The 12,500-nt window shown below is 37.2% G+C and overlaps 1 protein-coding gene across 6 annotated transcripts in view; it reads right to left on the minus strand.

Moving 5' to 3' along the window:
* Nucleotides 1-12,500, minus strand: part of HELZ (helicase with zinc finger) — a 74,726-nt gene that overhangs the window by 27,865 nt on the left and 34,361 nt on the right. For 5 of the 6 annotated variants that reach the window (XM_085239776.1, XM_085239773.1, XM_085239777.1 and 2 more), the window contains 5 exons: nucleotides 9,948-10,078; nucleotides 7,375-7,554; nucleotides 6,747-6,851; nucleotides 1,186-1,364; nucleotides 645-763 (listed from right to left, as the gene is read on the minus strand). In XM_085239776.1, the coding sequence (XP_085095902.1) occupies nucleotides 645-763; nucleotides 1,186-1,364; nucleotides 6,747-6,851; nucleotides 7,375-7,554; nucleotides 9,948-10,078 (714 nt within the window). The remainder of the gene's footprint in view (nucleotides 1-644; nucleotides 764-1,185; nucleotides 1,365-6,746; nucleotides 6,852-7,374; nucleotides 7,555-9,947; nucleotides 10,079-12,500) is intronic. The other variant, XM_085239775.1, reaches the window with a different exon arrangement.

Below are 12,500 nucleotides of genomic sequence, written 5' to 3' on the forward strand. Positions count from 1 at the left end.
GAATCTGAGTTCATTATTTTTTACTCTCAGGTATTAGTTTTAGAAATGTAAATGTCTCACAGAATAGTTTCTGTGAGAACTTTGTGAGAACCTGAGCTACAAACAGCTCTTTACAAAATGTAGCCAGAGACACACAGACCAGAGTTACCTCCAGCCATCCTGCTTGGACTCATGACTTCTATCCTGAAGTGGTAAGAATACCATACCAGCCTCTTAAAAAGCAATTCTGAGGTTTGTATTATAAAAAATAAGAAACAGTCCATAGGATTACAATTATTATGACTTTCCATGATCCAGCAGCAGCAATAGGATATGTAACTCAATATCAACAGAAGAATCAGAAGGGTATGGAAAACAAAGACTTCACCAGCAGGACCTGAAGAACTATATATATATGTATGGCACAGATGACTGTGGTAGGTGGCAAACCTACTCTATAGTGGCAAAACTGCTCTATTGCCTTTTTTAATTATTATTTTTTACTACAGCAATGCAAATATCCATTTTACTGCCATCGTGAATCGTCAAGTAAAGGAAAAGCAGATCTATCAAACACACCATGGACATTTGGAGAAGTTAAATTATGTAATTAAATAAACAAACATACTACATATACATTTGATATTATATACTACAGCTTTTACCTGCATATGGTCTCCAGCCAAGACAATTCTTGTGTTTTTATTAGCTAATGCTAGAGGCATAATAGTTTCACACTCCATAGCCTGTGCAGCTTCATCTAACAGAATGTGTGTAAAAAAACCTGTAAGACAGAGATAGCAGCAAATAAGTGGAACTAGAGATATGATAAAATAAACAGTGACAACAATATAAGAAATTGTACTAAAAGTTCTGTATTCTGATAGTAATCAAAACTAGAAAAAAAAACTCAACATTTTCTCTCTTGATCTCAGAAACACCAGTTCATACACAATGCCTCTTCCTTCTTTACACAAGGGGAAAAAATAAGGAGGCAAAAGGCTAACTCGAATGCCATTAATTTTACAGCTTTTTAATGAACATTTTTTTCATAAAAAAATCCAAACAATTTTAAAAAAAACCTTTAGTTCTTAGCTGTTCAAAGAACTGAGTAGGAAACAAAAAGAACACTTATCATTGGCGCTGGAAAGACAAAGATACCTCTCATAGCATCTTACAGACATGTCTTGTTTACAGCTATCATACCTGGTTCAAGATCCAGTTGACACAGATACTGTGATGTATTTAAAGTAACAACTACTACTCGTTGCTTAAGAATATCTTCTTTCTGTGGCATCTGAAAGGTGGAATGTGTGCTTGAAATCAAACAGTACTGATGCACAACTGGGTGGACAGTCTTTACCCAGCGATTTCTGAAATATACCCTACAAAAGAAAAAGGAGGTTTATTTTCTATATAATTGGAACACAGTGACTGCCTAATGTTTCAAATTCTAGTATTCTAGTAAATAAAAGTCTTCAAACAGCAAATCATCGCTATAGCGCACAATTACATGCTGAAATATCTTGGTTTCCTTCTGCTATTTGTTGCAGAGCAATACTACATATAGGAATGTTTACCAGGGATTAATCCACACATGAAAATCTCAAAGTTCTTCCAACATTTAGGTACTGTGACCTTCACATCAATGCCATCTTTCTCAGTCTGTAAACTCACTATAAAAATATATATATTTTTTCTTAACTAAAATATAATACCAGCCAATAATCTTGAACCTGACAGAGTGGTAGTGGTCTCCACGTTTCATCAGTTACATCCATATGATCATTGTTTTGTTGTGGGTTTTTTTTTTTTCCCCCAAAGTGTTAATAAAATCATGCATTACTTTCATAAATATTATATGCTTCCTAAGAACAAAACTGGATCTAAATTCATTGCTTTATCATGAAGGGCCTTCATTCTGGTATACTTAATAATGATAAAACAGTGCCAAAGGAAAGCTTCCTTCATCTAAAATATCAGGACACCGTCAGCAGCGCACTGGGCATCAAACACCTTTCCACGAGATTTAAGATATTTTTAATCACTGTGTCATGGGATCAACAATGAATTATTCCATTCAGATGAAATGTTACAGCCCATCCAGCTAAAAAGGAAGAGGAATAGCAAAACATGAAGACTGTGCCCTATGTGCCCAACTCCACATGGGTAAACAGAACCAACCACACCAGCTGCAGATCTGGATAAAGATGTGAAAGAGCTTCTTCAAGTGGCATTCCTCAAAAACATCACCTGTATCAAGTCAGAACTGCAAATCTGAAGTGCAATTTTTAAATTACAAGACACTACTATACATTCTTACTTAGAATTAAAGTTATTTTAACTCATTTCCAAAGCAAATTAAGACAAAATAGTTTAAAATAATTTAAGTTCTGAATATGGGATTCAATGCTGTTTATCTATTCATTAATTACTTTCTTTTGATTAAGTTTCTCCTGCACCCGTATTACAAATCCCAAATCATTCATAAAATATTTGAAAAAGTGAAATTATGCACTCAAGTGCAAAACATGATTGCAATGGCTGGACTTTGGATGCCATACGTCTCCTCAAGTTGGAAAAGCACAGCTCAGTTCCACATAACATGAGAGAAACTGTGAGGGTTGCAATAAATTTGGTGAAAATACAGATATCGATGTCCATTTCAGACAAGACACATAAAATGAAAGGCACAAGGATGCAATTGTGCTGCAGTAATCTGGATGGCAACACCACCAGCCAAAACTGACACAGCGATCAACCGTGACCAGTTCAGCACTGCTTCAGGATCAAGAACCTTCCAATGTGATCAGTGAATTTATTTTCCATCAGCCATCAGACCGATAAGGTTTATTTGATATGCTGTTATCACACCAGTGCAGCAACATGCAGTCAGAACCAGATCACTAGAAGGAGGCAGCAGGAGCAGAACAACCCTGCTCTCTTCATCGCAGCCATTCAGTCAGCTTTCATATGATTCAGTTTCCCAATGTGAACTGAGGATAATACTTACCTACCATCTCACAGAAGTACTGTGAGGATTAATGAGTTTATTGTGAGTTTATGTTTGTAAAGCACTTTGAGATTCTTGGATGAAAGGTGCTATTGAAATGCAAAATATTATGGTTATTAGACATTATTATACCATGCACTGTCTTTCATTACACAATTCAACTATCTGTGACTCAAAGATTGGCTGACAGCATTTCAAACTGCACTGTTGCTTACCCATGAATTTACTTTATTTTGATATGAGATCAAAAAGGTATTCCAAAGCTAATATGCACCACTGCCAGAAAAGCACCTGGCAGATGTGACTACTTGGAAAAAGTCGTGATATAAGTAAGCCACGCAGAACGTGGGATTTCTTGTGTGCAACCTGCACTAACAGAACCTTCTGTAATTTCAAGATTGTTTTCTTAAAGCTGGAGGAACCCATTGCAATAGATACAAATATTTTTAACCAGCTCAACGCAATTCAAAAACAGCTCATTCTGCAACATACCCTGAACTTCTGAGTGAGAGAATAACCCAACTTCTACTCCTACTGTTTCCCTAAGCAAAGGCCCTGAGTGCCAGCAGTCAGGAGCCACTGACCAACCTTTCCTTCAGTGCCTGCAACTCCTTCTGATCGTGTGCAGCTGGAGGTACAAACCCCAAGACTTTAACTGCAGAGAAATGAGAAATTAGAAGCTCAAAGGCTAGCTTTGTCCAAACCACAGGCAGTGGAATCACAGACAAATACACTGGGAATCACACTGAAATAGAAGCCCCATAAGATTGAATGCCTTAGATCTTCCACAAACAAAAGCACTGAAAGTATCCTCTAAACACAGGTTAACATACACAGAATCAATATTTCATAAGGAAAATGATACCACCTTTATGTTTAAGTGTGACATCACACATTCCAACAAAATTTCCCTACTTTTAATAACATATGGATTCAACTAAATTTGAAACACATAAATAAGTGGTAGATACTGCAATCACTGCAAAGAGAGAATCTCTATGCTTCCCAGGTCTGGGCTGGAGTTTTTAGGTGCCACGTGCAGCTCCAGCACCTGCCTGCAGTGCCTACTGTCAGAGCTGCCTCCTGAGGGCTCCAGCAGCCGATGGAGAGAGACAAGCACAGCCACGGAGTGAGAGCAAACACAAGTTGGAAGCCAATTACCACCTCCACTGCTTTGAATCACCCTCTAACACTGCCTGCTTCTGCATGCAAAAAAAAAAAAAAAAGAAGTCTTAGCATGGAACAGAAGCATTTAATTGCAGGCTCTTTTCTCCTAACTGTAGGTTACTGGGTTCTTTTCTTTCAGAAACACCTCAGCATTAACTTACATCAGTAGAACAATTTTATTTTATTTTTTTCCCCCCACGCCAAGTGTCTTCAGAAGCAGACAGGTTTTGGAGTGTGTCCCTTGAACAGCTGCATTACCCCTAATCACAACCAGTGCCATTTTTTTACTGGATACAGATCTGTTTATGGGCTTTAGGACTCTGAGAATTTGGTCTCTTGGCTTCCTTACTATTTTATTTAGGTGCAGAACTTAGATTCAACATATTTTTTCCCCAGTTCATTCTGACTTCATGTTTTCCAAAGGATAGAGATAATTATTTGTTAGAAAAAAATACATACATATGAAATTATTACACGGTATTTAAGCAAACTCCCAAACTAAAGACTTCAAATTTTTATGGTACAACTCCTAATGGGATAAATTATTTAGTTTTACCCACAGAAATTTATAGAAATATTTACATAGTTCTCAGCCAATACTAAATAATTACCCACAGAAATTTATAGAAATATTTACATAGTTCTCAGCCAAAACTAAATAATTAAGCTTTCTCTCTTCAAAAACAACAGAAATATTATGGTGCCCCCAACTCATCTGTGGGAACTTTCTTAGCATGGATGCTATTTAACCAACTCATAGCTGCAGAGTAAATGCAAAACATGTAAAGCAAACTGCTCAGCCATTCTGAAACACAAACACTGCAAGCAGCACATCCTGCTTGGGTACTTTCCTGCTTCTGCTCCATTTTTTGTTTCCCTTAGGCAAAAGCAAGAGGCTCAGGGCACCCTGTTGAAACTAACAGTAATGATTTTAATTTGAAAACGTATCTTGACAACAGTCAATAAGAAAGCTAAGAGATTGATTTTATGCTAGGAATATCACATAGCTCTAGCCTCCAGTGCAGATATTGACCCTTTACATCCTGCTGGATCAGCTGGCACGTAGTGAGGCTTCCCAAGTATAAGTTGTTTGGAAGCCATGTAACACTTTTAAAGTCATTTACAAGCATACACACTTTGTGGATATATAAAAATATGCAGATCTGGAGAGGTGCCTCTGTTTTCCAAAACTTTTCCTAAAGGTCCTATGTTTGTTGGAATAGGATATACAATTCACAGGAGCACTTTCTAGAGTACTCATAAAAAAATACTACGAAAGTTACTTTTTATTTTAAACATTCAGTGTTTTTTGCATATTTCTGCATTAAATATCCTTAGCAAATATGTATATATATATATATTTAACCTTAATGGAAAAGAAATTGTTTATGTATGTTTTTCATGAGCATGCCTGAGACTGTGCTAAACAGAATATAGCACATGCAGAAGGTAGCAGAAGGCTGGCGACCACAACAGAAGTACCTAACACCTTGCTCTGTTAAATCACAGTTCAGTGTTCCTGAAAGCATAAATAACACACGTTTTTCCCCACTACAGAATTAAGATACTGTAATGCTTTTCATCACAAAGTGCTTTACAAAGAGCCTGAAGACAATCTGTGCCAAAATACACCAGGTCCAAGAGAACTTCTCCAAGCAAACTGTCTCCTCTTTCTGGCCAGATCCTCAGTCTGTCACATGGCAACTAAAGCCAGCACACCTACCAGAATTAACATCTGTTGTAAATCTCACCCTTTCATGTAACTTCTTTGGCTTTACTGACATTACGTAAATTCTAAGTCCAGGATGGCTCTTGATAGATAGCAAGAAACACAGCGAATTATTTTCTTTGTAATATAATAAACTCACACACTGGCATTCAGAAAATGAAGTCTGTAATTTAAAAACCATACACCAAGCTAGCACTATTACACACTGTGGCATCCGTGCAAATTTTCCCAAGAGTGAGTTTCTGCCAATAAATAAATACTCCCTATTTATATGCACGTTTCACTTTTCCCATGCTTTAGATCTCCACTTCTTCATCTTCTTCCATAAGTAACTCCCCCAAAATAACCACGGTGAGCACTTTTAATCACATGCACAATTTCTTCAAGTTGACTGATCAGAAAAGGCCAAACTATCATGGTTTAAAAAATTTATATATTTTCTATTTAGCTCCCATGACATATTTTTTCTTCAAAAAGCCAAGTGAGCAGCCCCAGCTTCCAAACCATAAGCATGAGTCAAAATCCTCTGGAATTTAAAATACAGTGAAATTCATTTTTATTTTATTACAGTAGCTTTTAGAGGAGCGTATCAAAAGTTTGCTCATTAGGAACAATACATTCAGCAATAGAAAAATAAAAGCTTAAAAAAGGATGTCTTTATTTTCGTTTAAGAAATGACACAAAATTATGCTGACAACATTTCACATTCCTTTTAGTCTATATATTTAAAATCACTGCTGGAAATGCCAATATGCTTTTATATCTTAAATGTTCTTTAACTTTTTTTTTGTTTGTTTTTATAGACACCTTTTCTTAAGAAGAGTATTTTATAGATACATAATAAGCCTTAAAAAATACCTGAGAGGTCTTGCCTGGGGATTGCCTGCTTCTACATATGGATGTAAATAATCCTTTATGTAGAGATCAGCAGCACTATTAGAATGGGTGCAAATGAGAATCCTGCTGGAATAAATGGTGCAAATAAAAAAGCAATGAAGAAACAGAAAACAATTCAAAGCAGTAGAATACAAAACAAAGGAAACAGTGGCCATCTTCCTGTACATTTCTCTTAATGAATCCAGGCACTGACCTACTCTAGTTCACATGGTTCAGCTCTTTAACTTAAATCCTTCACTTATGTAAAGGTTTAAAGTTTAAACAGTTTTCCAACAATTAACTTGCAGTTATTAATCCAGACTCGATTTTAATTAAGGAACAACTTTTACTATCAAATATACTGCACAACTTTCCATGCTGAGCAGATCACAGTCCTTCTCAATATTGCCAATTTTAAATAGTTTTAAAATGGAAAATACAGGCTAAGACTATAAAATTACTTTACCATTCAAAACAATAACAGGTAGCTCGGGTTTTGGTTGTTTTTAAGCTGGATGGACATTCTATACTTCTGCCTTTAACCTCAACTTCATAAGAAATGAAAACTCTTTGCTAATCATGTACTGCTCTATTTAGAGCCCCACCTCACCTAGTATCCTGTTGTTGGAGTATGTGCTTGACTGCCTGAGCCAGCGTGAACGTTTTTCCTGTCCCATAGGGACCGATGATAAGAACAGGAGGCAGTTGTATTGAAAGTGGGGTAGTGATAGCCAGAACAGCCTCTTTCTGCTTAGCATTTAGCCGAGGGTCCAACTGCTCATCCCATTGTCTGTACAAAAGGAGGCAAGAGTTGAAAATCAGAACCTATGACAACTCACAGTCAAAAAGAAATGAAACGAGGTAAGATTTCAAAAGCTTTCACGAAGGTCTGTATGTTAATGTATTGATTCTGTTATTCTGAGCCACACTGAAACAAACCAACAGATCCAGCAAAATATAATATGCTTGTATCACAAAACCTTGATGCTATTTGCAATAAATCAGTATTTTATCCAAAAGGAATCCAACTACTTCCCAATTTACCGTATCTTGCTTAACAATAATTAGCCTCTATAATGCACATTTCAGACAGAAGTATATACTGAACCACTACTTGATAATAAAAGAAAGCAGACATCAATGTTTTTCTACCGTTACTACATAAAAAGTAACATTAGCTACATTTATTCCAGGCAGTATTTACCCTGTCAGCTTCGAAAGTCAACATTTATATTACCTCAGGCTTGGTAAATGTGAACTAGGTTGAATCTCAAAATCAAACAAGAACAACAACAACAACCACCAACTAGTAATAACCAATTACAGACATCTTTTTCCCTCTTTTGAGATCATTAAGGCACACACCTCCAACAAAAAAGTCTAAAAGAACCTCTGCTAATCAGTTAGGAATACCAGCATTAACAGAAAGATTCTTTCAGAAGATTCCAATGAGCATAAGAGGTTAAAGATTTGTAGGCACAGTTTATAATATTCCCAGTGACAGATTTAAAAGTAGACACGCACAGTAAAAAACACCTGTCACTGCTGCACATATGGCCATAGTTTAGCAACGTGATCTGCTGTGGTGCAAGCACTATGATTCTTGCAAATAAGGAAAGCTTCTGCTACCAGAAGGGACTAAAAATCAAGAGGAGCTGATTGAAGTCCTAACTTTTAAGATAGCAATGAACAAAGAGCTCGCAGAGGAATCTAAGAAGTACTGAAAAGTAATAGAGACATAAAACAGAAGTACAAGAGAAGCATAGGAAAGACCATTCTGAGTTAAAGCAAACCAAGCCATCTGAGGGAGAAAAACATGCTCGTTGCACTGACTTAAACTGAATGGCAATTATTATACACATTATTTACATCTATAAAAAATACAAAACAGTTGTACAAATTATACAACTAGAGCCACTGTGTAAGTTTTTGATAATATAAATCTCCTGACATAAAACAGAAAAATGTTCTAGCTTGCTTGCCTTCCTTCCTTTTCATTGAAATCAGTGCTTACTTCCAAGCCATTCCTAAATGCTACTTCTTTATAAGATTTACCCAAAACTTAATTAAGTCAGTGAACAGATTGTCGTTGTCCTTCATTAGCTTGTGGCATAGCTGTGCAAAACCTGCTTCCTTCTTTCAGCCTTTACTGACAAAGCTTTGATACATCCAGCCATCTTCCCCACCCAGAACACTGCACCAGCCCCCTTTTATCATCTCTGTTCTTCCCACACTTCAAAAAGAAACTCAACTTTTTCCAGTAACTTTCGCCTTACATTTTCTAGCTGTCTCAGTTTTCTGGCCAGATCACTTTCCTTCTCATCCTTGAGCTGTCTTCTGTTTTGTACTGCAGCTCAACCACACTTTTAATTCGCACCTTCAAGATATCACACGACTCCTTGAGTGCTGCACAGGCTATCAGTTCCACATACCTCTCATTTCCCTGGTGTTTAAGTACAGAAACTTCATGCTTCTTTTTTTTTTTTTCCCCTCCATCCTTCCCCATGCACCAAGAACACTGACCATATCCCTGAGCCACAAAGCTTCATTTCTTCCCCAAGTTTCCTCTTCAAGATGCACTATTTTAATTGCATGACTGTATCCCTGTAAGGTTTCTCAAAGAGTTTAAACAATGTGGAGGTTTTTATGTCCTAAAAGAACTGTACAAGGAATCTCAGGGCTGAAACGCAAGTGCAGTGCCTTATTCACACACACTTTTGTTCTGCCATTCCCTTCAGTGGTGTGTCCAAATTTGGGTCACTGCACCAAACTCAAAGAGTACTAACAGATTGCTCATGTTAGTGAGTCTGCATATTTAAGATCCTGCACAGCAGAATCCTTGCAACAGATATTTACATTTCCATCAAGTACATATTTTCAATGAAGAACTGCAGAGCAGGAAATAAGAACAGATTTGCTTGCTGCAGCTACAACACAACTGCAGTGCCTATTAAAGTCACCATTCAACCACAGGGAAAACTAATCAACAGATTCTAGTCCTCAGAGGATCAGCTTTCTTGTTTTATTCAGAACAGTCTCATTCCCTTCCCTGAACTATCCTCACCATTAATGAAGAGCAAGACATATTTCCTGTTCCAGGGCAGATTTCAGCCATCTGTTATGGGAAATTCAATACTACATTACCATAAGATCGTTGATATTAAAGTGTTTGTATTCTTGTACCTGTTGGGACTCCAGGGTATGGTGGGAGTCATGCTGACATCTGGAAACAAAATACTGTTGTCCTTAATCCTGTCCAAGGCATAATGCATTTCACAGAGGGGTAAGCGATTTAACTGAAACTGCAGTTCAACCTGCAATACAAAATGAATGAATTAATAGGTGAACCAAAAATGATTGATTTAGAAAACACTGTAGGTTTTGCTGTATATGGTAACGTTATCTTCCTGCAACCCACTGATTATCAGAAGGAAACAGGATTGGTTTTGTTTTTTTTGTAAACAAAATAAAATACAGCACCTTCTGTAACATCATTTTGTTGTTTAAGATTAGATTCTACTGCACTTTCAGGAAAAAAAGAAGTATAATATTCTTCAAATTATTTTTGGTACACAAAAAAGTACTCCTTGAAAACAGCACTGAGCTAGAGCATTGGTCTTAAGATTTAAGCCTCCATACTTTACCATAAGAACAACTTGAAAACAGAAACGGACCAGAAACTGTTGCAGATGAACAGATAGTACAAATCAGATGTGTGACAAGCAGAGATAAAACCCAAACAGTGCTTAATTCCAGCCAAACATTCTGCAATAATACAATTTGTCACTTCTGTTGAATTGTTAGAACTCTCCAAAATGTAATTTCTAAAATTTAGTTGTTTATCAATACATTCTGTTTGTCTTCTCAATTACTTGTGTTTCAATGCTCTTAGCATTTCCTTTTTTTTCTATCACATTTAAAAACACTGCTCATATCATGATGTAGCATGTAAAAAAATAAAGCAATACTAGCTTTGCTTAAATAAACAACACCTGCTTACATCAGTGCAGCCATTAACTTTCTGTCTCTCACAGATACGAGGCACTAAATAATCATCTTGCCTATTGCATCTTACAGCAAGATACATAAAGAAAAGGGCAGCAGTGGAGCTAAGGAACAAGCACAGAGCTCATGGAAACTATTTTGACTGGTAGTAAAGCTTGTTTCTTAAAGATACTCAAACCACTTTTTCCCCCACCGTTCCACTGCAATGCTGATGCCTACCCACTGCTGCAGGAAACAGCCAGGTGTTTAAAGCAGCATGGTTTAGCATATGCCAAGAATGACAGTGACAGCTCACGCTGCCAGAGGGTGACCCAAGCATCCCTCCAGGCATCCCCTACCCACACCCACAGCATCCCACATGTTAGGAAAAGATTCCCAAGCAAGTGGCACCGCTCTCAACTTCAGTTTGCTCTACAGAGGAAAAGTTTCTTTGCTCCTACAGACCCAAGGCTGACAGAAGCCCACCTGGTATTAAAAAGCTACAATTTAAACACAGACAATCTGTAAATCTGAGCAACACTTTTTAAAAGCTCTTTCTGGGAGTCCAAGGAAGGTGGCTGGCATTCAATGTCTCTTATTATCTACCAGCATTCTCCATTTTCACAGCTTGTGATTTGTTTTGTTTTCAATCCAGTTTGGATTGAGTCATGTAGTTATGTTTGCTGTTGCAGAGTACTGAATGAGGCCATCTGTGAAGGAGAAGCATGTAACCTGCTTCAATAAACATTCCAGAACAAGAAAACAGTGGGAAAGGAAGTCAATCCATTGCCAGTTCACAGAAAACGACAAGACAGTGCAACAACTCCAAAAATAAAACAGTCTCATGTTAGTTTGGTCACCAAGAAGAGCAGCAGCCAAGGGGCTTTAAAGCACCAGCTTGTTCCAGTCCAAGTCAGAATTCTTGCTGTGCTTTAGTTTAGCCAGGACAACAGACAAGGAAATTATCAGGAAGTTTCCAAGATGAACTATTAGATAATAAAAGGAAGGAAGGCAGGCATTTTATCAAAAAATATACAGCAATTTCAGCAATTCTGTTTAAGAATCACACAGGGATTACCTTATCCACTGGAGATAATGGCATCTTTAATGGAAGCACTGTACCTCCAAGCTCTACTACCCTCAGTTCTAACCTGAGAATTCTCTTTCCAGATCTTTCAGTCAACATTTCATCAGAAAAACTTTCCTCCCAGTCACGATTTATTAAAATATACGTAACTGTTTAAGGATTTCACCACCAGTTCACTGATGTAAATATGGAGCACTGCATGATTTCACAAATAAGCTCAGAACCTCGTTTTTAATGGAGATGAGATTTGCTGCCTCAGGCCTGGTTCTATGACAATCGAAGGAAAATAAGTCAGTTACTCAAACTCCAGCTCATTTGGAATTCCAGTGCAGTTTTTGATAGAATCAATTAGTAGATTTAATTATTGTTTTAAGAAAACAAACACAAAACCAAGAGCCCAGAAGAGCGTAAGCCTTCCCAGACCAATCAGTCACATTAAATTAAGACATTAAGATTCCTACATATGTCTCCACAACAGAAAGTAAATGGAGATAATTCCTTGGTGAAAATGCATTCAATTCAAGTAATTTCAGTGACCTTAATTTGAGGACATTTCTGCTAGTAAACAAGGTCAACTGCAAATTCTACAGCAGGCACACGAAGGGAACAGGTAGGAGGAGTGCAAATAGTTAACTACAGCTTTGTCTTCCCTTACTGCATGAGCA

Source organism: Meleagris gallopavo, chromosome 20, assembly GCF_905368555.1.
Source record: "Meleagris gallopavo chromosome 20, MGAL_WU_HG_1.1, whole genome shotgun sequence".
NCBI classification, from domain to species: Eukaryota; Metazoa; Chordata; class Aves; order Galliformes; family Phasianidae; genus Meleagris; species Meleagris gallopavo.